At 20.9% G+C, this 27,050-nt stretch overlaps 1 protein-coding gene across 3 annotated transcripts; it reads right to left on the bottom strand.

Annotated features, from left to right (window-relative positions):
- Window positions 1-5,213: 5,213 nt before the first annotated feature.
- LOC111295803 (N-terminal acetyltransferase A complex auxiliary subunit NAA15-like) lies at window positions 5,214-13,190 on the bottom strand. Of its 3 annotated transcripts, XM_089757636.1 has the most exons (9): window positions 12,972-13,190; window positions 11,857-11,935; window positions 11,114-11,196; window positions 10,878-11,024; window positions 9,194-9,309; window positions 8,358-8,463; window positions 7,319-7,390; window positions 7,102-7,217; window positions 5,214-5,386 (listed from the first exon to the last, which is right to left on the bottom strand). In XM_089757636.1, the coding sequence occupies exons 1-6, from the start codon at window positions 13,020-13,022 to the stop codon at window positions 8,358-8,360; spliced, it is 582 nt and encodes a 193-aa protein (XP_089613762.1). In that variant the 5' UTR covers window positions 13,023-13,190; the 3' UTR covers window positions 5,214-5,386; window positions 7,102-7,217; window positions 7,319-7,390. The 3 variants fall into 3 exon arrangements, with proteins under 3 accessions (XP_089613762.1, XP_089613761.1, XP_089613763.1); XM_089757635.1 differs by having other exon boundaries at window positions 5,214-7,217; XM_089757637.1 differs by lacking the exons at window positions 5,214-5,386; window positions 7,102-7,217; window positions 7,319-7,390 and having other exon boundaries at window positions 8,386-8,500.
- Between the last annotated feature and the right edge of the window lie 13,860 nt (window positions 13,191-27,050).

Raw genomic sequence — 27,050 nt, 5'->3', positions numbered from 1 at the left:
AAAAATAAAAAATAAAAGGAAAAAAAAGAGAAAATATTAAAGCAAAAGGAAAAAGATAAAATAAGCACTAAAAAAGAGAAAAAAATTAAAAAGGAAACGAAAAAATAATGAGTCAAAAGAAAAAATTAGAAAAGTATAAAAACGAATAAAAAATTTCAAAAATGAAGAAAAAATGACAAAATAGAAAAAATTTTAGTTTATTAAATACAAACAAATAATAACAAATATAACAAATAATAAGATAAAAAGATATAAAAAATTGAAGATAAAAAATGAAAAGGGATGACAAAGTAGAAAAAAATTTAATTTAAAAAATACAAGCAAAAAAAATGTAATACGAAAAAAATAAAAAAATTAAAAAATTAAAAATAGAAAAATGAACAAAGGGAAAAAGTTAATACAAAATAAAAATAAAAACAAAACAAGTGTAAAAAAATGTAAACAAGAAATAAAAAGAATTTTGTGAAAAAAATTAGAAGAACAAGAAAAAATAAAAACAATTTAAAAGGAAAAAAAAGCTAATGAACAATTATAAAAATACAATAGAAAATAACCAACATCGATAAATAAAAAAAAAAAAGATAAAAAAATAAAAAAATCCAAAACATTATAAAAATTTATGAAAATATAAATAAAGAAACAAAAAATAAACCAAAATAAAAAATAAAAATAAAATAAGAAAAAATATTAAAGCAAAACAAAAAAGATAAATAAAGTAAAAAAAATCAGTATCAATAAGAAAAGAAAAAATAAACAAAAATACAATAAATAATATAAAAAGTAAGAAAATAAAAAACGAATCAAAAAAAAAAAAACAAATTGAATAAAAATTTCAAAAATGAAAGGGAATGACAAAATAGAAAAAAATATTTTAAAAATACAAAAAATTGAAAACATATAAGAAATAATAAGAAAATATATGAAATCAAAGACAAAAAATTAAAAAAAAGAAAAGTTAATGCAAAATAAAAATGAAAACCAAAGAAGAAAATGCAACAAAAAAAGTATAAGAATTTAAAAACACAAATAAGAAATAAAAAAATTTGTGAAAAAATTAAGAAAAGAATAAAAATGAAAAGCCAATATTTGAAATAAAAAAGAAAAAAAGAATATAAAAAATTTTAAAACAAATAAAAAATGAAGTCATATGAAAAAAATAAGCAAAAAGAAAGAAAATTTTGAAGGAAAAAAGTTGTTGAAAAATTATAAAATAAAACAAAAAATAGCAAAAAATAAGACAAAAAATAAGAAAATGAAAAAATAAAAAAATTTTGAACTTTATAAAAAAATTTTAAAATATAAATAAAAGAAAAAAGAAAAAATAAATTAATAGACAATATTAATATAATAGAAAAATAAAACATAAATACTAAAAAAATAAAAATAAACAAAAACAAAAAATAAAAGTAAGAAAATAAAAAATATATAAAAAGACAAAATGAATAAAAATTTCAAATAGAAAATAGAAAAAACTTTTAGTTTAGAATATACAAAGAAAAACAAAAAAATATAACAAAGGTAGAAAATAAGAAATAAAAAATCAAAGAAAAAATAAAATAAAAGTCAATACAAAATATAAATAAAAACAAAAGAAAGCGCACAAAAAAAGAAAAATGAGATTTTCAAATTGTAAAGAAGAAATAAAAAAAAGCAAGAAAAAAATGAAAAATACAAATACAAAAAATATAAAAAAAATGAAAGCAAATGAGCAAATAAGTTAAAAGAAAAAGAAAAAAAGAATTAATGAAAAATTATAAAAATAACATAGATAATAGCAAAAAAAAAAAATGAGACAAATCAAAAGAAGAAAAGATTAAAAAAGAAAGTAAATATCAATAACATTATAAAATTTTTATAAAAAATAACAATAATTAACACTAAAAAATAAAAAGAAAAATAAAATAAGAGTATTAAAGCAAAAGGAAAAAGATAAAACAAGTATTAAAAAAAGAGAAAAATTAAAAATAAACAAAAACACAAAACAAAAAAATAAAAAAGTAAATGAAAAAATGAGTAAAACAAAATAAAAAAAATACAAAAACTAATAAAAATGAAAAAAATGACAATAGAAAAAATTTTAGTTTATAAAATACAAACAAATAATAAAAAATATAACAAATAATAAGATATAAAGATATAAAAAATCAAAGATAAAAAAATTTTAAAAAAAGTTAATACAAAATAAAAAATAAAAACAAAAGAAGGAAGTGTGAAAAAAAAAACACAAATTAAAAGGAAATGCCAAGAAAAAAAAAGAAAAACCTTAAAAAAAAATAAAAAAAGATAAAAAGTACAAAAATACAAAAAGTACAAAAAAAAGAAAAAATTAATAAAAAATAATATAAATGACCAATTAGATTGAAGCAACAAAAAAATCAAAGTAAAAAAGAAAAATATGTAGTGAAAGAATAATATAATGAAAACAAGAAAGAAAGTATTTTGTAAAAAAAAAAGAAAAATATACTGAATAACAAAATAATAATAAATGAAAAATTAAGAAAATGTATAAAATGTAAAAAAACAAAAAGCTAAAAAAAGGAAATAAATAAAGAAATTAAAAATTTCTACAAAATTCAATCTTTAATTTATGTTTTAAAACTTAATTTGAATTTGAAAGTTTAGATGCAAAATATTTTGATTTGAATTTATTGATTTAAATTTAAAATTTTTAAATCGTTAAAAATGTAAAAATATAGATACATGAAGTAAATACTAATAGATATAACAATTCCAAACTAGTGTTATTATATATAAGCCAATAAAATTTCAAAAGAAAATAACAAAGATAATTATTATCTCTTAATAAATTGTATTAAATAAAAGATAAATATTATACAATCCAATATAATAAATAAAATAATAAGCAATAAACAAAATAATTCAAATGGTATTAAATATTATACAAGATAATTTTGTTAATTAGATAAATTACATAATAAATAAAAACAATTTTCAAGATAAAATACAAGATGTTAATTAAATATCTAATTAGTATACGTACACATAACACCTTCCATTTCTAATGAAGTTACAGTCTTATCAACAATATTTTAATATCCATAAAATTATAAAATTTTTATAAAATAACAAAAATAAAAAATAAAAGGAAAATAAAATTAAAAAATATTAAGACAAAAGGAAAAAGATAAAATAAGTACTAAAAAAGGAAAAAAAATTAAAAATAAACAAAAGCACAAAATAGAAAAAAAATAAGAAAGTAAAAAAATGAAAAACTAACGAGTCAAAAAAAATACAAAAAATAAAAAAATTTTCAAAAATGAAGAAAAAATGACAAAATAGAAAAAAATTTAGTTTATAGAACAAAAAGAAAAAAAAAGTTCATAGAAAATTTTAAAACAAAGAAAAAAGCGCAAACAAAAAAAATATGTAAAGAAAAAGAAAAAAAATAAAAAGAAAAAAAGTTAATGAAAAATTAAAAAAATGCAATAGAAAATAACCAACAATTATAAATTAAAAAAAAGAAAAAAAATCCGAAATATTATAAAAATTTATGAAAATATAAATAAAAAATAAAAAATAAACCAAAATAAAAATAAAATAAGAAAAAATATTAAAGCAAAAGAAAAAAGATAAATAGAGTACAAAAAAAAAGAAAAAAATCAATACCAATAAGAAAAGAAAAAATAAACAAAAATATAATAAAAAATATAAAAAGTAAGAAAATAAAAAAGATAAAAATTGAATAAAAATTTGAAAAATGAAAAGAAATGACAAAATGAAAAAAAAATAGTTTAAAAAATACAAAAGAAATTGAAAAACATATAAGAAATAATAAGAAAACAATATAAAAAATCAAAGATAGAAAACTAAAAAAGAGAAAAGTTAATGCAAAATAAAAATGAAAACCAAAGAAAATGCAAAAAAAAAAAAGTATGAGAATTTAAAAACACAAATAAGAAATAAAAAGAAATTTGCAAAAAAAATTAGAAAAGCAAGAAAAAGAATAAAAATGAAAAGACAAAAGATTTGAAATAAAAAAAAATAAAAAATTTTAAAATAATGAAAAAATTAAAACAAATAAAAAATAAAAGCATATGAAAAAGATAAGAAAAAAGAAAAAAAATTTAAACGAAAAAAGTTATTGAAAAATTATAAAATAGAACAAAAAATAGCAAAAAAAAAGACAAAATAAGAAAATAAAATAAAAAAATTCACAAAATAAAAATAAAATTTTTTTGAAGTTTATACAAATTTTTTAAAATATAAATAAAAAATAAAAGAAAAAATAAATTAAGAGAAAATATTAATATAAAAGAATAAAATAAAATAAAATACTAAAAAAATAACAATTAAAAATAAACAAAAACAAAAAATAAAAAGTAAGAAAATAAAAAATATATAAAAAGACAAAATGAATAAAAATTTCAAATATAAAATAGAAAAAACTTTTAGTTTAGAATATACAAAAAAATATATAATAAATATAGAAAAAAAAAGATATAAAAAAATCAAAGATAAAAAATAAAATAAAAGTCAATAGTAAATATAAATAAAAATGAAAGGAAATGCAAAAAAAAAAAAAAATCTGAGATTTTAAAATTGTAAAGAAGAAATAAAAAAAAAGTGTGAACAAAAAGATATAAGAAAAAGCAAGAAAAAAATAAAAAATGAAAAAAAGTTAATGAAAATTTATAAAAATGCAACAGATAATAACCAACAATGATAAAATAAAAAAAAAAAGAAAAAAAGATAGAAAAATAATAAATAATAAATAAAATAAATAATAAGTAATAAATAAAATAATCCAAATTGTATTAAATAAAAGATAAATATTATACAATATAATTTTGTTAATTAAATAAAATACACGATAAATAAAAACAAATTTCAAAATAAAATACAAGATCTTAATTAGATATCTAATTAATATACATGCACATAACACCTTCTATTTTTAATGAAGTCAAAGTCTCATTCAACAATGTTTAATAATAGGGTGATCTGCATTTAAGTTAAAACACAAGCAACATGCCACATATATAGAGAACAATGCTATTTTAGAAATAAAGAATCAAACTTGAACTTCATGATTTAAGACCATAATGAACTAATCCTAAAGCAAAAAGATTCAAGGCAAAGACTGCCTGCAAAATAAACCTAATCACATCCATTGTTCACAAATCAAACATTATAAATGTTTTAACTCGAAACCCAAAAGATACGAAAGTAGAAGGCCTTTAAGAACCTAAAGAGAAATTAAAACCAAAGCAACAAAAACTTAACAAGAAAAGACTATAATGAAAGGCCAAAGATAAGAGGTAGTTTGCATCTCAACATAAATATACAACAATTATATACCAACGTTAAAAAACAACAGCCACCAACCACATCATAAGTCAGGGTGCTTCCAATAATAACAGTGTTCCTTAAGAAAAGAAAGTCTATATTATAATCAGAAACATAGAATTTTAGCAACTTTAATCAAACTCTTCATGATCTGAAATGTACTAGAACAAGTACAGTTATCATCGAAAGTTACCATACAATACAACAAAAATTCTATGCAAGATCATAGATTTTCAAAGAATCCAATAAGAAAGAGGCAATCTTCCATCTCAGTGCTTAACTAGATTTAAGTTTATGAAATTAATCTTAAGAAAGTAATCCCTCATGCAACAAAATAAAGTGAAATCAGCAAAACAAGAAGAATCAAAACACAACACAAGAAGAAAGAGGTACTCTTCATTGTAAGCACTCATCTTCAGTGCTAGGCTGGATTAAGTTTTTGAAATTAAACCTAAGATTACAATTTGTCATGCAACAGAGTTGAACAAGCAAAATAAAAAAATAAAAAACTCAACCATACAAATTTGGAGTACACTGCTATACAATCTCTAATTCCTCTCTCTAGCAAATCGTGTTCGGAGTACACGATCAACTAATTTCCATATAGACTACTAAATGCAACCACAATTAAGAAAAGTTTACAAAACTACAATCTGTACACAAAAGATAAAACTAAAATTTAAATGGAATGTTAAAGCATAAGAGATTAAATATTAATTGAAGTTCAGATTAAACTCCAGCAAGTCAAAAGCACTACAACAAAAAATTAGACATTAACCAGAAGCTATGGGAATGAAATCTAGAAGCCAACTTGCAGAATAAAACCAACAAACACACAGACATAGAAATTTTGAAACTTTAATTCCTTCTATCCTGCAAGGTATGCTTGGAGCACATAGCCCATATAGCTTCAAAGAGACAAACAGATGACAACTAGGCACACTCATGAATGAAGAAACCACAACCCAGGAATTTCTTTTGTAGTACATTCTCCTAATGCATTCTCAAACAACTTCATCAATAGCAATAAATTGCACCGATATATAAGCATATACGGAGTGAAGAGACATAATTTAACAGTTCTGTAAAAGAATTTTCCTCATTTCCCAATCTGAGAAAGCACCCAAGAGACTGTTGACACATATAGGAGTATAGAATTACAGTTCTGCTCATAGTTGCTTTGCTATTTTTAATTATATTTATATATGAGGTGGTGCATAATGCTTCTTTTTACTAAAAGAGCTAAGCAAAGGGCTTGACAGGACAGAGAGATATAAAACAATCCCAAGAATGAAAAAAAAAAAAATAACCTCATTTTATGTAAAGATACCATGATGTAAATGTAACATGCACAAGTATAAGCAAAAGCTTAAAGAAACAAAATTTAAAACTAAAAAACGATTGAATTTGTGACATAAGGGATACACACTGATTAGTTTCAAGCTTAAAGCACCAACGAAAATAGAACATAAAAAATAATGACTATTTCTACCATTCTTTTAACCCTTCATAAAGTTCTAACATAGGTAAAGGAATTTGGGTGTTACTACAAGAAGAATTGAAAAACCTATTAGCCCAAAAAAAATATATTTAAACACACAAACTATTCAGAATATTAATTATTCTTCATTTCCTACAATAATAATACACCACGGCATTGAGAAAAAGAAGTCAATTATAACTTCAAGAAGTGCTATATAAAAGGAAAGAGTTGACTAATATTCTTTGCTATGAAAGATTTATTAATGAGCTTAACTAGGTGTTTCAAAAGAGTACCAAATGCATAAGACTCACCTGTAATTGTCAGGGTTCATGGTAAGTAAAGCCTTGTAAATATTGGCACCTTCTTCTAGGCATCCAAGTTTCACCAGGAGAGAAACCTCTTGTTCTTTATAAGTCAATTTATCAACCTAGAATAATAGAATTGGTTAGAATTTTAATGTCCAAAAATTCAAAACTTACAAAATTTTTAGTGTTAAAAGTATTCAGGCATTATACATTTGACACTTACTATTTTTGGTTCTTTCTTATACAATTCCTCAAGTGCTCTCTCAAGAAACTCAGATTCCTCTAGCAAAGAGATCTGGAGAAAAATACCATACCCTCATAAACATCAGAAAAGCAGCAGGGGGCACCACTAGTCTAGATGTACAGCATCCATTATGCATAATGAATGTAGTTATGCATATTTCTATGCCAATATATTATTAAAGAAATAAATGCTACTGCAAGGGCTAAGGCTTGTAGGTACTTGTCCAATTGGTTAAGCTGTTTTCAAATCATGTTAATGGTGTTAAACCAAAAAAGAGTAGTCAAAAAGAAAGATAGACTAATTTATTAAGATGTCAGAAACAAAAATTCCGAAATGGTTCCACAGAACATAAAATTGGAGATTAGCAATTATTAAGATTCAGAGCTGCTAAGTACAAACACCACAGATATGATTACTTGTAGAAGGCCCAACAATTAGTGAACAAGCCATATTTCTCTCTAACATGAATACATCAAGAATTAAATATCTTATAGATGCCAAATACCACTATAGGCCACTAGTTAGTCCTCCATCTCAGATTAAAGTAAACTTGGAGATGATTTAATTTAACTTATCAGCCATACACAGAATCATGAAAAGCCATACTTCACAAGTAGAAAGAATGGGTGTAACATGTACATGAAAGTAGACGGAGATTTTGGCAATAAAATAAGCAGAAGGAAAAAAGAAGTTAAGAAGAAATGGGTAGGTTTTCTAATTGCATGTGAAAAAAATTAGAATTAATTCAAAAATGGGACCACATTTATAAAGAAGGTAAAGGCATTAAAAATCTTTAATTTTCGTATATTTAATTACTTTATTTGATTTATGGATAATTTCACTAACTGTGTTGGCATCTGGTTAACAAGTGACACCAAATCAGTCACTCCCATTATACTTTAGTATAAATTCTAAAATTTTGAATGTCTGTATAATGAAGTCAACTCATGTGAAATTACAGCCACATCCCACATACATATGCATGCAAAAAAAAAGAGTTGAAGTACATAACCAATACCTAATATAAAAGCATTTCACCATGCTCACAACGTTCATTATCTGGTGGATAATCATCTTCTAATGTCCCTTCAAATGCTTCCAAAATTTCAACTGCTTTTGCACCACTAATATCAACCAAAAAAAGGAATACAGCATAAATACCTAAAGGATGAATGAAATTAATAAGACTTCATTCACTTAGAACTACTTGGCTAAGACAGGGACAGAAAAGGAAAAACCCTCATAACTGTTGTGCCAACAACTTCAATTCATTCATATATAAAGCCAAATGAAAATATGGCATCATCATTGTCTCCATATAAAACTATAGCAAAAACAACAGAACTCTGCAGTTAACTAGGCATTGTTTGTAAAAGGCTAATTGGCAACCAAATTTCATAAATGCAAGTGCAACCAGCTTAGAATAGTAGGGTACCTATCTATCGACCCACCTATCTGTACATATTAGTAACATCTTTAACACATTCTACACCCACCATATATTGTCATAAAAGAAGTTTGATATCTTATTGGATGTTTAGTTGAAGTCATACAAACAATATTAACCACGTGTTAAAAATCAACAGTAATTTCATCCATGTTAGCACCCATTTGATCATATAATTAGAAACATTAAGTCCTGATTAAGCATTTAATTTAAAGAAAGGCTTTCATTATATCAACAAATATTTCAACTTTCAATACCAAAAGGCCCTTCAATTTGGACCTTCAAGTATACATAACAATAACAACACTCTAAAACATGTTTCACAAAATAAAAGTCAACAGAAATTGGTGAAAGTTAACATAAGAATTGGAACAAATTTTTTTAAGAAAAAAATAAAGGACAAGTACTTTGAGTTTAAATGGTGGGCTACAGCAAAGCCAATCCAGTTCATGCAATGATTTGGTTTCAAATGCAAAAGTTGTTGTCTTGTATCAACAAATCCTGTCAAATCTCGCATTTGTGCCTGCAATGCAAAAGATAAAATATAAATGTAATAATTTCTGAAATAACCTGAAACATGACAATGAGAAAATACAAAACCATGATCAAATCCAAAAAATTTCTCTCAAACTTCATATCTTAGTAGAAAGACAAATGCTCATCATCTTCATACTTTTTCCTTTAACTTTTCAAGGCATATAAACCATAAATAAAAAGGGGGGGGGGGGGGGGGCACAAATAAGTTAATGCCAACAAATGACTTAATCATCTGAAATCATGAGTTAAGAATCCATAATATGGCAAGCGCTAAAGCATCAAGGGAGTAATAGAAATGAAAATCATCAATTTCAGTATCAAAGACGCCGACTTTTGTTACTATTCTGGAGCAGTAAGGCACATGTGCAGATGAAGTTAAGAGAAGAACTGAACCAGATCTGATCCAGAAAGTATAAACACTTTCTAATTGCAAAGGTCATTCATGTTAAAACCTTCAACCATTAAGCAACTAGTAGAATGAGAGAGAAAAAGGTTCTGTGGCAGTAGACCAGAAAGTATCAATTCAAGGTGGTTGATTCTTACAGGATAATGAGAATGAAAGGATCAAATCAGACTGTTTGATTCTGATTATATTACTTGTCATTCTATAAACACTTTCAACCATTAAGGAACTAGTAGAATGAGAGAGAAAAAGGATCTGTGGCAGTAGACCAGAAACTATCAATTCAAGGTGGTTGCTTGTTACAGTATAATGAGAACGAAAGGATCAAATCAGACTGGTTGCTTCTGATTATATTACTTATGTTTTATTTTTGCGTATGCCTCAAAACAAAACCTTCAATTAAGATACTAAATCTGAACCATCTCTCATATTAATCTGCTGCCAGAATATCAGATGATGTCTGTTTTATCCTTTTCCTTCCCCTAAAGCCATAAATTGTTTCTACCAAAACTATGATCTAAATTTTCAAAGTTATAAAACTAGCTGACTCATCTACTTTCTAAGTGTTTAAGAAGATGTTTTTTTCATGGTCTCATACAGCCTCTCCCTTTTAGTTGAGTTATCTCCATATTCCATTCCTCTGTTTTAAGCCATATATCTTCGTCTCTTTTGTTACTATCTTAATATAATTATGCCTTTTCTATCCATCTACTAGTAGATTCCGTCAAGCAACTAAACAGCTTCAAATTTCATAAATTTCATTTTCACTTCACTACTAACTATGTAGCTGATCTTGGTGTTTTCATCCAGTTATATTAAGTTACCACAATGAACTTGCCCCTACCAACTACCACGAAACTTACAGTTGCACAAAAGTTGGCACCAAACTATTTTAGTTGCAATATTGACTTGCCTATAAGTACCCTAATACTTAAGATTCTCAAATTCTACAATGGAATCTGAAAAATCTTTTAGGCAAACCACAAAGCTTACAAGAAATCTTATACAGAGAAACTCCTTTAAATGTTAGAAAAATACCATGACAAGTAAGTGTTCTTACTTAACATTAAGCATACAACAGATAAACATCTTAGATTTAACACTGAGTCTAGATGTACAAATCATAGAGAAGGAAGGTAAATAAGGTATACCTGCAAGAGTGACAAGTCCCGTAGTATTTCAATGTTGTCTGGATCTATTTTCAATGCGTTGCAATAGCATTTGATAGCCTCCCTGTATTCTCTATCTGACCGATAGAGACCATAAACGTGCCAGCAAACATGACTTTTTACATCATTCTACATTAAGACACAAACATGAAAACAATGTTGGAAAAAGTGACACTGCTTTGACATTATAGCAACCAAAAGAAAATAAATAAGATAACCTTTACACCTAGCCGAACAAGCTCATAAGCTTCAGTTTTCCAATCCATGCAATTTAAGGTTAACCCCTTCATTGACAATGTTTCTGACAATAATGAATAAAAGCCCATATGACAACATACAAACACAACAAACAAACAGTTACCAGATAGCATAAAATATTACTTGGAAACTGCATATTAAAAGGATGGATATATTAAACAAAACGCTACTACACTCTACCAATACCGCACACTAATGAATATTCACAAAACCCAACCAAGATGAAGAAGGTATTCAAATATTGCAGATTTCAAACTGTATAGGTTAAAAATGTAGTTGTATACCCGAAATTAATGCAATATATTCAGTTGATAGAGAATATCTCCACATTGATACTGCTAGAATGTTCCACTTATCTCTAGAACCATCATAAATCATGGACTAGTCACTATACAGCTAGTGCTTTCAAAAATGCAAATGACATCAATCATAAGACATGAGAAAGGAACATACAGTCTACAGAAACAATCATGTCAACTTAGAGGCATTCTTGTAAGGATTATTGAAACCAATAACCTTGATAACAACATAAACTATCTAGTGACAGCCCCTTTTTCCTCTAAAGTGTAAAGTTCTTTTTGTTTCAGAGTTCTTGCATCTTTATATAGGTACATTTACAAGAACCATGCAAACATAAACACTAAACAATAAGTGCCTCTCAGCCAAAAACAAATAAATAAATAAGTGCTTAAAATTAAACTACCTCCATGGTCAGGAAACTTTTTCAGTATTGCATCTGCAGCCTTCAGTCCTTTCTTGTACTGTTTAGTTTCATATGATTTCTGCAATGATAAAATATACAAGAGCTTTAGCAATAGCACATGGACCTCCAAAGCAATAAAAATTCAGTTATGAGAATTAGCTAGAGTATAATAACAGATAAAAATTAGTTACATAAAAATCAGGCAAAAAAACTGTGTCAAGAGTCCATTACTATAGAAGTTAAAATAGAGTAAGAATTCACCCGTCAAAACTCTAGTTTTCACTATAAATTAGGAGAAATAAGAGGGAAGGGGGGAAAACTCTCAATAGCGTGTGGAAAACATCCAAATGTTGCTATTCTATATCTAATACGAACAAGTTCTTAAAATATATAAATATTCAAGTTTAACCTGCAAAGCCTACAATTACATTAAAAATTGTCCCAGTCAATTTATCAAATTCTTAAATAGATTGTTTCACAAAGTTTGTTATTGTCTTGAATGCTTATGTGCATCAAAGCCAAAATGCCACAATTGTTTCCCATTAGGAACCAACAAAATTCCCATTTTAAAAAGTTGGCAACATGCAAGAGAAATTACTAAAGTAGGAAGAGTCACCAAACCCTTTTATTTTCATTTCTCTAATTTTCTCCGTGATGATACAAATGAATTATCAGCAAAAGGAAAGCACAACGAGCATCCTTACTTTAAAAAAAAAAAGGTCAAAGCAAAATTCAATTTTTTAAAGTTGCTTTTCAACAAAATCGAATTCATTGACCTAAATTAAGCAAAGCAATAAACTTAATTAAGCTTCAATCGCTAAACAGAACAAAGAAAATGAACTTAATTTATACGAAAAATTGCCCAAAAGCAAAAACCTAATTGACAAACAAGCTTATCTAGTCCAAATTTCCATTTATAATTGATATCCACCGATTTTCTCAGCAAGCAAACAGACCAGTATCCAGCTAGGGTTTTGCAAGCAAAGAACAAAAAGAAAAAAGAAGTGCGATCGAATAAACAAAAAATAAGAAAGCAAAATACAAGTATAAATACCAACTAGAAATACGTAGATACGAACTGAAAAATGAGAGAGAAAAGAGAATCGAAGCCTTACGACAATGAGTTTGAAGAGATTAGCTTCCTTTGGAGGCAACGAAGCTCCCATTGTTGAAGAAAATTAGAAAATTTTAGAAGAAAAACAAGAATCGTAAGAGAAAAAAAATGAGAAGATTGAGACATGATGAAGTGAGAGTTAGGGGCTTGCAAGAGAGAGAATAGAGTGGTGGCGTTATCTGCTGCTTCAACCCTACGGTCAACAAGAAGCTTGAACAAAAGTAAAATTAAAAGGAATAAATAAATAACTTTTTGATTAATATATATGGGCCGTTGGTTCATTTGTTTGACAGAAAATTTACTAAAAGGTGATCTCACAAATTTTTATTAATTGATATCATAATTTAACATATAAAATTAATAAAAATATAATTTATTTTTATCACTTTAATGTTTAATAGGTGTTAATTTAAAATTTAAATGATTATTTTATGTTACATATACATTTAATCAAAATATATGTACATTTAAATATTGAGATGTAATTTTAACTTTTTATTAATTTTACTTATAAATATTTTTATTAATTATTTTATTATAAAATCAAATAATAAATATTTTTATGAAGTACTTAATTTTATAATTCTCTCCTTGTCTTTTTTCGTAGGCCCAATCATTTTCTAATCATCTATGTTAGTATCAGATATCAATTAAAAAGGTCACTTTGGCTTGTTTTTGAATTCGACATACTAAAAGACAACCTCAATCACTAATAAAATATGTTTGATGTTTTGATATCATGCAAGTAAGCTGTTTCAAAGTACAAACTAATCGGAAACAATTGGAGAAAACTTTCACTTCAAATAATAGCTAAACAAAAATAGAGTGAATACCAAAATTTGCCATTTTAAATAATCATATTATCTTTGCATTACATGTTAAATCAAAGATCACAAAAATATTTTAATTCTTATGATGATTCTAGAGGAAGAAATAGAACATGTTTTTCTTCGGTTTGAAACTAGCAGGGAAGCTTGCTTTATAAATTGTGTTACGAATCTTATGAATGACAATAGATAGGATATATGTTAATTTTAAGTATTCAAATTTTTTTATTTATTAAAATATTTGAATTCAATAAATACTCAAATAATTTTTAATTTTATTATCTAAATCTAACTCACATAATATATAAAAAAAACCCATTATTATTCAAACTCATTAAATATTCATTTATTAAGTTAAAATTTAAAATTTAAATTCAAATTTAAAATTGAGTTTAAAAAATATTATTAAAAGAAATTAAATTAATAAATGAAAATAATCCATATAAAATAAATAAAAGCTAAAATTATAAATTAGAACACTTAATGAATTAATTTAAGTATTGCCTTCATAATAAATAATTTTTAAATAAATCTGTAATATTAAAATATTATTATTTATAATCAAGTTCGGATAATTAGTACCCTTAAAACACTATCCGAACTTTATGGCAACCTACAACGAATTATAATATTTTACTATCGGAATACCGTCCAAGCCATACTACCCAAACCGACTTTTAGGATGTCCTAATCTTACCATCCAAATACATACTACCTAAACCAGCTTAGAGGATGCCCTAATCCAACCTGTTGTTATCCCTAATAATTTGATAACAAGATCAAAGTAAGAGCTGGGGCAAGTATGTTCATTATAAAGATTATTTTTTCTACTATCATATATGATGAAAGAAGAAATTTTCATTGTCAAGTACGGCAAAGCCACCAAATATTCCAACTTTAGTTTGAAAATTTTCGATTTACAACATGGTGAAGAGCAGATGGAGTACTCAAAAACAGTAACGATCAAAACAATTTCGTGGCAAGGAAAGAGCAAAATATAAACAGTGGAGGAAAAAAAGAACGAGAGGTAGCCTGAAGAAATAATCTCTCAATAGCCATACCCACAGAATCATGAAAAGCCATACTTCACAAGTAGAAAGAATGGGTGTAACATGTACATGAAAGTAGATGAGATTTTGGCAATAAAATAACCAAAAGGAAAAAAGAAGTTAAGAAGAAATGGGTAGGTTTTCTAATTTTTATTTTTTTTCTTGTTTTTTTCATTTTTTCACAAATTTCTTTTTATTTCTTGTTTCCATTTTTTTTTTTTTGCACTTCCTTGTTTTGTTTTAACTTTTTTCCTTTGTTAAGTTTTCTTATTACTTCTTATATATATATTTTTTTGCTTGTATTTTCTAAACTAAATTTTTTTCTATTTTGTCATCCCTTTTCATTTTTGAAAATTTTTTTATTTTGATTTTATTTTATATATTTAGTATTTTCATTTTTTTTATAACTTTTTTTATATCTTTTTTCTCATTTCATTTTGTTTTTATTATATTTTGTATTAACTTTTCTTTCGTTTTTTATATCTTTTTTTCTATATTTATTTTTTTTGTTTTTCTTTGTATTTTCTAAACTAAAAGTTTTTTCTATTTTGACATTCCTATTTATTTTTGAAAATTTTAATCATTTTATCTTTTTTTATTATTTTGTTGATTTGTTAATTTTTTATTTTTTTTGTTTATTTCTAATTACTTTTATTATTTTATTGCTTTTTTATCTGTATTTTATTTTATTTTTCCTTTTTTATTTATATTTTAAAAAATTTTTATAAAGTTTTAAATTTTTTTATTTTTTGGTTTTTTATCTTTTTATTTTTTTATTTACTCATTTCTTGTCCTATTTTATTATTTTTCAATAACTTTTTTTCCTACAAAATTTTCTTTCCTTTTACTTATTTTTTCATATGCTTTCATTTTTTTTTATTTTTATTCTTCTCTTGCTTTTCTTATTTTTTTTTATTTCTTATTTGCGTTTTTAAATTCTTATACTTTTTTTTGGCACTTCCTTCTTTGGTTTTCATTTTTATTTTATGTTAACTTTTCTCTTTTTTAAATTTTTTTGTCTTTGATTTTTTATATTGTTTTCTCATTATTTTTTTTCATTTTGTCATTCCTTTTCATTTTTGAAATTGTTATTCATTTTTTATTTTTATTTTTGAGTCGTTATTTTTTCATTTCTCATTTTTTTTTATTTTTATTATATTTTTGTATATTTTTAATTTTTTTCTTTTCCTATTGGTATTGGTTTTTTTTCTTTTTTTTGTACTTTATTTATCTTTTTTCTTTTGCTTTAATATTTTTTCTTATTTTTATTTTTATTTTTATTTTTTTGGTTTATTTTTTATTTCTTTTTTATTTATATTTTCATAAATTTTTATAAGGTTTTGGATTTTTTATTTTATCATTTGTTGGCTATTTTCTATTGCATTTTTATAATTTTTCGTTAACTTTTTTTCCTTTTAAATTTTTCTTCTATTTTTTTACTTATTTTTTTATGTACTTTCATATTTTTTTGTTTTCACCTTTTACTTTGTTTTAAAATTTTCTATATACCTTTTTTTTCTTTTTGTTTTATTTCATATTTGTCTTTTCATATTTTTATTTTTCATATTTTTCGCTTTTTTTCACAAATTTCTTTTTATTTCTTGTTTTCATTTTTTTTTTTTGCACTTTTTTGTTTTGTTTTTATTTTTATTTTGTATTAACTTTTTTCTTTTGTTAAGTTTTCTTATTACTTCTTATATATATATATATATATATTTTTTTTTTTTTGCTTGCTATTTTGTCATCCCATTTCATTTTTGAAAATTTTATTTTGTTTTTTTATTTTGATTTTATTTTATATATTTAGTATTTTCATTTTTTTTATTTTTTTACTTTTTCTTATATCTTTTTTCACACTTCATTTTTTTTTATATTTTGTGTTAACTTTTCTTTGATTTTTTATATTTTTTTCATATTTGTTTTTTTTTTTTGTTTTTCTTTGTATTTTCTAAACTAAAAGTTTTTTTCTATTTTGACATTCTTGTTTATTTTTTAAATTTTTATTCATTTTTTTATTATTTTGTTGATTTGTTAATTTTTATTTTTTTTTGTTTATTTCTAATTGTTTTCTTATTTTTATTGCTTTTTCATTAGTATTTTATTTTATTTTTTCCTTTTTTATTTCTATTTTTAAAATAAAATTATAAAGTTTTGAATTTTTTTATTTTTTATTTTTTGAACCTTTTTTTTATTTTTTTATTTTCTCATTTCTTGTTCTATTTTATTATTTTTCAATAACTTTTTTTCTTATAACATTTTCTTTCTTTTTACTTATTTTTTCATATGCTTTCATTTTTTCTTTGTTTTTATTTTTATTCTTTTCTTTCTTTTTTAATTTTTTTTCACAAATTTCTTTTTATTGTTATTTTTTTGCACTTCCTTCTTTGGTTTTCACTTTTATTTTATATTAACTTTTCTCTTTTTTAATTTTTTTGTCTTTGATTTTTATACTATTTTCTTTTTTTTTCAACTTTTTTGTATTTTTCACACTAATTTATTTCATTTTGTCATTCCTTTTCCTTTTCCTTTTTTTATTTTTATTTTTGAGTCATTATTTTTTTCATTTCTCACTTTTTTTATTTTTATTGTATTTTTGTATATTTTAAAATTTTTTCTTATTGTTATTATTTTTTTCTTTGTTTGTACTTTATTTATCTTTTTTTCTTTTACTTTAATATTTTTTCTTTTTTTATTTTTTTATTTATATTTTCATAAATTTTTTATAATGTTTTAGATTTTTTTTCATCTCTTTATCTTTGCTTTTGCTTTTTTTTTTTTTTAATTTTATCATTTGTTGGCTATTTTCTATTGCATTTTTATAATTTTTCGTTAACTTTTTTCCTTTTAAATTTTTCTTTTTTTCTTGTACTTATTTTTCATGTGCTTTCATATATTTTTTTTGTTTTTACCTTTTTCTTTGTTTTAAAATTTTCTATATACTTTTTTTCTTTTTTCTTGATTTTCTCTTTTTTTCACAAATTTCTTTTTATTTCTTGTTTCCATTTTTTTTGCACTTTCTTCTTTTGTTTTTATTTTTATTTTATATTAACTTTTTTCCTTTGTTAATTTTTCTTATTACTTCTTATATATATATTTTCTTGTATTTTCTAAACTAATTTTTTTTTATTTTGTCATCCCTTTTCATTTTTGAAATTTTTATTTGTTTTTTTTTTTTATTTTGATTTGTTATTTTTTCATTTTCTTACCTTTTTGTTCATTCTTAATTTCTTTTTCCTTTTATTTATTTATTTATTTCTTGTTTTAGAACTTTACTTTATCTTTTTTCTTTCATTTTAATATTTTTCTTATTTTATTTTACCTTTTATTTTTATTTTTAATTGGGTTATCTTTTATTTTATTTTTATTTTTAATTGTTGTATATTTATGTTGAGATGCAAAACTACTTCTTATCTTTGGCCTTTCATTCTAATCTTTTCTTGTTAAGTTTTTGTTGCTTTAGTTTTAATTTCTCTTTAGGTTCTTAAAAGTCTTATACTTTCATATCTTTGGGTTTTGAGTTAAACATTTCTAATGTTTGATTTGTGAGCTTGAGGTTCAATTGATATATGGATGGCAATGGATGTGATTAGATTTATCTTGTGGGCAGTCTTTGCCTTAAATCTTTTTATTTTAGGATTTGTAGTTCATTATGGTCTTAAATGATGAAGTTCAAGTTTGATTGTCTTTATTTCTAAAATAGCATTGTTCTCTATATATGTGGCATGTTGCTTGTGTTTAACTTAAAAGTATATCACCTTATTATTAAACATTGTTGAATGAGACTTTGACTTCATTAGAAATGGAAGATGTTATGTTTATTTATACTAATTAGATATCTAATTAAAATTATCTTGTAATTTTTCTTGGAATTTGTTTTTATTAATAATGTATTTTATCTAATTAACAAATTATCTTGTTTTTACTTATTATTTTATTTATTATTTTGGATTGTATATAATTTATCATTTATTTAATACAATTTGTTAAGAGATAATAATTATCTTTCTTATTTTCTTTTGGAATTTTATTGGCTTATATATAATAACACTAGTTTGAAATTGTTATCTCCATCATTATTTACTTCATGTATCTGTATTTTTACATTGTTCAAATTTTATTGGCTTTTATTATAATTATCACTTTTGTTAATCATATGGCATGGCCTAGAGCTTATTAGATGATTCATTTTTAAATAAAGCTTTTGAATATTTAAATTTTCAAGCATGTTTTAGATTGTAATATTGTTTATGCTATCTTTGTTTCTTAGAATACTAATTTTGTTTACAAAGAAAAAAAAAAACCTTTCAAGAAATTTTTTTTATTTAGTATTTTAGGAGCACTTTTAAAGTTTATTTTGAATTTGAAACTTACAAAAAAATTTAGAAGGCTCAAATTTAAATTACTTCTTCAATAGGTACTGTGCTAAGTTAAACTCAATTATAACTTTTAACAAATTCAAAATACTAATTTGGTTTAAATATACAACTTTCAAATTAATAATTACAAATAAAAATATTTTACATCTAAAAGCTTAAAAATTCAAATTTAGTTTTAAAAGAAAAAAAATTAAAAGATTCAAATTTAAATTACTCATTCAATTAAATATTTCTTAAATTAAATTCAATTATAACTTTTAATTTTAAAAATTAAAAATTCTAAATTTAAAGCAATAAAGTCAAATCAAATTATTTTGCATTTAAACTTTAAAATTCAAATTAAGTTTTAAAACATAAATTAAAATTTGAGCATTCTAGAATTTTTTTATTTTTTTATTTCCTTTTTCTTTTTGGTTTTTTTAGCTTTTTGTTTTTGTTTTTTTTTTTTTTACTTTTTATGGATTTTCTTAATTTTTCACTTTTTATTTTTCTTTTTTTAGTTTATATATTTTTTCTTATTTTCATTCTTTTTTTTTTTTGCTGAATACTATCATTTTGTTTTCATTCTATTCCTCTTTTACTAAATATTTTCTTTATACTTTGATTTTTTATGTTACTTCCATTTAATTTGTCATTTATTTTATTTTCTATTAATTTTTTCTTTCTTTTCGTACTCTTTACTTTTTATCTTTATTTTTCTTAAGGTTTTTCTTCTTTATTTTTTTAGGTTTTTTTTAGCATTTCTATTTAATTTTTGTGTTTTATTTTGCACTTATTTCTTTTATTTTTATTTTTATTTTGTATTACCTTTTTTTAATTTTTATCTTCGGTTTTTTATATATGTTTTCTTATTACTTGTTATATTTTTTAGTTTTTTTTGTATTTTTATAAACTAATTTTTTTTCTATTTTATCATTCCTTTTCATCTTTGAAATTTTTAATCATTTTTTGTCTTTTTTACTTTTTTCTTTTGATTCGTTATTTTTTCATGTTCATTTTAATTTTTTAATTTTGTATTTTTGTTTTTATTTTTATTTATTTATTTTTCTTTTTTTAATACTTTCTTTTATCTTTTTTATATTTTTCCTTAATATTTTATTTTATTTTATTTTTTCCTATTATTTTTTATTTTAATTATTTATTTATATTTTATAAATTTTTATGTTTTCTGGATACTTTATTTTTTAATCTTTCTTTTCTTTTGGTTTTCTTTATTTTCTCATTTTCTCACTTTTTTGCTATTTTCATAATTTTTAGTTAACTCTTTTTTCCTTGTTAATTTTTTTTTACTTATTTGTTCCGATGCATTCATAAGCTTTTTTTTTTTGTTTTAATTTTTATTCTTTGTTTTTAAAATTCTCTGTTTATTTTATTTTATCTCATATCTCATATCTTTTGTATTTTTATTTTTGTATTTTTTCTTGTTTTTCTTTTTTTTTCACTTTTTTTATTTCTTTATATTTTTAAAATCTCTTCCACACTTCCTTCTTTAATTTTTTTATTTTGTATTAACTTTTTTCTTTTTTTAATTTTTTATCTTTATTTCTTATTTTTTCTTATATTTTTTATTTTTTGTTTGTATTTTATAAATTAATAATTTTCTATTTTGTCATTTTTTTCATTTTTATTAGTTTTTGTATTTGTTTTGTATTTTCTTGATTTTTTATATATTTTTTTGTTTTTCTTTGTATATTCTAAACTAAAAGTTTTTTCTATTTTCTATTTGAAATTTTTATTCAATTTGTCTTTTATATTTTTTGATTCACTAATTTTTTATTTTCTTACTTTTTATTTTTTTACTATTTATGTTATTTTTTCTTTTATATTAATATTTTCTCTTAATTTATTTTTTATTTATATTTTAAAATTTTTTTTTAAAGTCCAAAAAAAAGTTTTTTGAAACTTTTTTATTTTTTTATTTTCTTATTGTCTTATTTTGCTTTTTTTTTTGTTCTGTTTTATAATTTTTCAATAACTTTTTTCCTTCAAATTTTTTTTTTCTTTTTGCTTTCTTTTTTTCATATGCTTTCATTTTTTATTTGTTTTAATTTTTTCATTGTTTTAAAATTTTTTATATTCTTTTTTTCATGTATCTATATTTTAAATCTTTTATCTTTTCCTCTTTATTCTTTTCTTGCTTTTCTTATTTTTTTCACAAATTCCTTTTTATTTCTTATTTGTGTTTTTAAATTCTTATACTTTTTTTTTTTTTGCATTTCTTCTTTGGTTTTCATTTTTATTTTGCATTAACTTTTATCTTTTTTTATTTTTTGTCTTTGATTTTTTATATTGTTTTCCTATTATTTCTTCTTGTTTTTCAATTTTTTGTATTTTTTAAACTAATTTTTTTTCTTTTTGTCATTCCTTTTCATTTTTGAAAATTTTATTCAATTTTTATCTTTTTTTATTTTTGATTCATTATTTTTCTTTTCTTATTGGTATTAATTTTTTTCTTTTTTCGTACTTTATTTATCTTTTTTCTTTTGCTTTAATATTTTTTTCATATATTATTTTTTTTATTTTTGTTTATTTTTTATTTCTTTCTTTATTTATATTTTCATAAAATTTTATAATGTTTTGGATTTTTTTATTTTTTTATTTTTCTATCTTTTTTCTTTTCTTTTTTTATTTATGATTGTTGGTTATTTTCTATTGCATTTTTATAAATTTTCATTAACTTTTTTTCCTTTTAAAATTTTCTTCTTTTTTTTTTGCTTATTTTTTCATGTGCTTTCATATTTTTTTTGTTTGCGCTTTTTTCTTTTTTTAAAAATTTTCTATAAACTTTTTTTTGTTTTATTTCATATTTTTGCCTCTTCATTTTTTTTTTCTTGTTTTTCTAATTTTTTCACAAATTTCTTTTTATTTCTTGTTTCCATTTTTTTTTTTGCACTTCCTTGTTTTGTTTTTATTTTTATTTTGTATGAACTTTTTCCCTTTATTAATTTTTTATCTTTGATTTTTTTATTTTTTTGTCTTTTTACTTTTTTTGGCTTGTATTTTCTAAACTAAATTTTTTTCTACTTTGTCATTCCTTTTCATTTTTTATTTTCTTTTATTTTTGATCTTTGATTTTTTATATCTTTATTTCTTATTATTTGTTATATTTTTTATTTTGTCCTTTTTTCTTCATTTTTGAAAATTTTATTAGTTTTTGTATTTTAGAAATTTTTTCTTTTGACTCGTTATTTTTTCATTTCCTTACTTTTTTATTTTTTTTGCTTTGTACTTTTGTTTTTTTTTTAATTTTTTCTCTTTTTAGTACTTATTTTTTCTTTTTCCTTTTGCTTTAATATTTTCTCTTATTTTATTTTTCCTTTTATTTTTGTTATTTTTATAAAAATTTTATAATGTTATGGATATTAAAACATTGTTGAATGAGACTTTGACTTCATTAGAAATGGAAGGTGTTATGTGCATGTATACTAATTAGATATCTAATTAAGATCTTTTTGTATTTTATCTTGAAAATTGTTTTTATTTATCGTGTAATTTATCTAATTAACAAATTTATCTTGTATAAATTTATCTTTTATTTAATACGATTGGATTATTTTATTTATTACTTATTATTATTTTATTTATTTTATTTATTTATTACTTATTATTTTGGATTGTGTAATATTTATCTTTTATTTAATACAATTTGTTAGGAGATAATAATTATCTTTGCTATTTTCTTTTGGAATTTTATTGGCTTATATATAATAACATTAGTTTGGAATTGTTATATCTATCACTATTTGCTTCATGTATCTATATTTTTACATTTTTAATGATTTAAAAATTAAAAATTAAAAATTTAAATCAATAAATTCAAATCAAAATATTTTGCATCTAAACTTTCGAATTCAAATTAAGTTTTAAAACATAAGTTAAAGAATGAACTTTGTAGAATTTTTTATTTTTTTATTTACTTCTTTTTTCTTTTCCTTTTTTTAGCTTTTTGTTTTTTTACTTTTTATGCATTTTCTTAATTTTTTATTTATTATTTTTCTGTTGTTTAGTATATTTTTCTTTTTTCTTATTTTCATTCCTTTTTTTTACAGAATATTTCTTTCTTATTTTTATTCTATTACTCTTTCACAACATATTTTCCTTTTTACTTTGATTTTTTTTTGTCACTTCAATCTAATTGGTCATTTACGTTATTTTCTATTATTTTTTTTCTTTTTGTACTCTCTTTAGTTTCTATCTTCATATTTCTCTTTTTTTTTAATCTTTTCTTAAGGTTTTTCTTCTTTATTTTTTTGGGTTATGTTTGGCATTTCTTTCTAATTTGTGCTTTTTTTTTGCACTTCCTTCTTTTGTTTTTATTTTTTATTTTGTATTAACTTTTTTCTTCTTTTAATTTTTTATTTCATTATTTCTTATTATTTGTTATATTTTTTATTTTTTTGTATTTTATAAACTAATTATTTTTTCCATTTTGTCATTGTTTTTTCATTTTTCATTTTTATTAGTTTTTATATTTTTTAATTTTTTCTTTTAACTCATTATTTTTTCATTTCCTTACTTTTTATTTTTTTATTGTGTTTTTGTTTATTTTTAATTTTTTTTCTCTTTTTTAGTACTTATTTTATCTTTTTCCTTTTGCTTTAATATTTTCTTTTCTTTTATTTTTTCCTTTTATTTTTTTATAAAAATTTTATAATGTTATGCATATTTACTTTATTTTTTAATCTTTTATTCTTTTGGTTTGTCTCATTTTTTATTTTTTGCTATTTTTATTCTATTTTTATAATTTTTCTTTTTCTTTTAATTTATTTGTTTATTTGCTTTCATTTTTTTGTTTTAATTCTTTTATATATTTTGTATTTTGTATTTTTGTATTTTTTTCTTGCTTTTTTTTTTTTATCTTTTTGTTCACACTTTTTTTTTATTTCTTCTTTACAATTTTAAAATCTCATACTTCCTTTTTTTTGTTTGTTTATATTTATATTTTGTATTGAATTTTATTTTATTTTTTATCTTTGATTTTTTATATATCTTTTTCTATATTTGTTATATTTTTTTGATTTTCTTTGTGTATTCTAAACTAAAAGTTTTTTCTATTTTATATTCTAAATTTTTATTCATTTTGTCTTTTTATATTTTTTTGATTAGCTAATTTTTTATTTTCATAGTTTTTATTTTTTGTTTTTATTTATTTTTATTTATTTTCAGTATTTTATTTTATTTTGTCTTTTATATTAATATTTTCTCTTAATTTATTTTTTCATTTATTTTTTATTTATATTTTAAAAATTTTATAAAGTTGAAAATATTTTTATTTTTTTGAATCTTTTTCATTTTTCATTTTCTTATTTTTGCTATATTTTTGCTATTTTATAAAATTTCAATAACTTTTTTCCTTCAAAATTTTCTTTTTTTCTGCTTATTTTTCTCATATGCTTTCATTTTTTATTTGTTTTAAATTTTTCATTGTTTTAAAATTTTTTTTCTTTTTTTTTCTTCTTTTTTATTTCAAATATATTGTCTTTTCATTTTTATTCTTTTCTTGCTTTTCTTTTATGAATTTCTTTATTTTTTCATTTTCTTATTTTTTGTCATTTTTTTGCTATTTTTGTTCTATTTTATAATTTTTCAATAACTTTTTTCCTTGAAATTTTTTTTTCTTTTTGCTTATTTTTTTCATATGCTTTCATTTTTTATTTGTTTTAGTTTTTTGATTGTTTTTTAATTTTTTAAATTCTTTTTTCTTTTTTTATTTCAAATCTTTTTGTTTTTTTTCTTGCTTTTTTTTATTTTTTCGTAAATTTTTTATTTCTTATTTACATTTTTTTTTTTGGTTCTTATTTTTATTTTGCCTTAACTTTTCTCTTTTTTAATTTTTTGTCTTCGATTTTTTATATTGTTTTCTTATTATTTCTTATATATTTTTTAATTTTTTGTATTTTTTAAACTTATATTTTTTCATTTTGTCATTCCTTTTAATTTTTTAAATTTTTATTCAATTTTTGTCTTTTTAAAATTTTTATTCATTATTTTTTATTTTTTTCTTATATTTTATTGTATTTTTGTTTTTCTTACTTTATTTATCTTTTTTCTTTTGCTTTAATATTTTTTTCTTATTGTATTTTTATTTTCTTTTATTTTTTATTTCTTTCTTTATTTATATTTTCATAAATTTTTATAATTTTTTGGATTTTTTTTATTTTTTTATTTTTCTATCTTTTTTATTTTTTTTATTATTTTATCATTATTGGTTATTTTGTATTACATTTTTATAATTTTTTATTAACTTTTTTTCCTTTTAAATTTTTTTTTACTTATTTTTTCATGTGCTTTCATATTTTTTTTATTTTCACTTTTTTCTTTGTTTTAAAATTTTCTATAAACATTTTTCCTTTTTCTTTTATTTCATATTTTTGCCTCTTCATTTTCTCATTTTTTCACCAATTTGTTTTTATTTCTTGTTTTTTTTTTTTGCACTTCCTTATTTTGTTTTTATTTTTATTTTGTATAACTTTTTCCTTTTGTTACTTTTTTTGTTTTTGATTTTTTGATTTTTTTTTCTTATTACTTTTTTTTCTTGTATTTTCTAAACTAAATTTTTTTCTACTTTGTCATCCCTTTTCAATTTTGATCTTCTTTTAATTTTTATATGTTTATTTCTTATTATTTGTTATATTTTTTATTTTTTGTTTGTATTTTATAAACAAAATTTTTTTCTATTTTGTAATTTTTTCTTCATTTTTAAAATTTTTATTAGTTTTTATTTTTTAAAATTTTTTCTTTTAACTTATTTTTCATTTCCTCACTTTTTTATTTTTCTATTTTGTGCCTTTGTTTATTTTTAATTATTTTTCTTTTTTAGTATTTATTTTATCTTTCTCCTTTTGCTTTAATATTTTTTCTTATTTTATTTTTTTATTATTTTTGTTTTTTTATAAAAATTTTTTAATGTTATGGATATTAAAACATTGTTGAATGAGACTTTGACTACATTAGAAATGGAATGTGTTATATAAATGTATACTAATTAGATGTCTAACTAAGATCGTCTTGTATTTTGTCTTGAAATTTGTTTTTATTTATCTTGCATTTTGTCTAATTAACAAAATTATCTTGTATAATATTTATCTTTTATTTAATACAATTTGGATTATTTTACATATTACTTATTATTTTATTTATTATTTTGGATTGTGTAATATTTATCTTTTATTTTATACAATTTGTTAAGAGATAATAATTATCGTTGTTATTTTCTTTTGGAATTATTATATCTATCACTATTTACTTCATGTATCTATATTTTTACAATTTTAACAATTTAAAAATTAAAAATTCTAAATTTAAATCAATAAATTCAAATTAAGTTTTAAAACATAAATTAAAGATTGAACTTTGTAGAATTTTTTTTATTTCTTTATTTACTTCCTTTTTCTTTTCCTTTTTTTTTTTTAGCTTTTTATACATTTTCTTAATTTTTCATTTATTATTTTTCTTTTTTTATTTTAATTCCTTTTTTTTTTACAGAATACTTTCTTTCTTGTTTTCATTTTGTTACTCTTTAACTACATATTTTCCTTTTTACTTTGACTTTTTTTTAGTTACTTCAATCCAATTGGTCATTTACATTATTTTCCATTAATTTTTTTCTTTTTGTACTATCTTTACTTTCTATCTTTATTTTATTCATTTTTTATTTTTTCTTAAGGTTTTTCTTCTTTATTTTTTAAGGTTTTTTTTGGCATTTCTTTGTAATTTTTATTTTTTTTCACGCTTTTTTTTGTTTTTATTTTTTATTTTGTATTAATTTTTTCTTCTTATAATTTTTTTATATCTTTATTTCTTATTATTTGTTATATTTTTTATTTTT

Source organism: Durio zibethinus, unplaced genomic scaffold (genome assembly GCF_047325235.1).
Source record: "Durio zibethinus cultivar Kanyao isolate XHJ-2024 unplaced genomic scaffold, ASM4732523v1 HiC_scaffold_93, whole genome shotgun sequence".
NCBI lineage: Eukaryota > Viridiplantae > Streptophyta > Magnoliopsida > Malvales > Malvaceae > Durio > Durio zibethinus.
Note: the sequence above shows the minus strand (reverse complement) of the source record. Positions and strands in the feature narration are given on the sequence as shown.

What these genes read in the sequence shown, in the direction of transcription:
- LOC111295803 (XM_089757635.1), bottom strand. Translation starts at nt 13,022, where the DNA reads ATGGGAGCTTCGTTGCCTCCAAAGGAAGCTAATCTCTTCAAACTCATT. An exon ending in GGGACTTGTCACTCTTGCAG is followed by an intron (nt 9,310 to 10,877) that starts GTATACCTTATT and finishes TTTGCATTGCAG; the next exon opens with GCACAAATGCGAGATTTGAC. An exon ending in GCCCACCATTTAAACTCAAA is followed by an intron (nt 8,464 to 9,193) that starts GTACTTGTCCTT and finishes GGTTGATATTAG; the next exon opens with TGGTGCAAAAGCAGTTGAAA.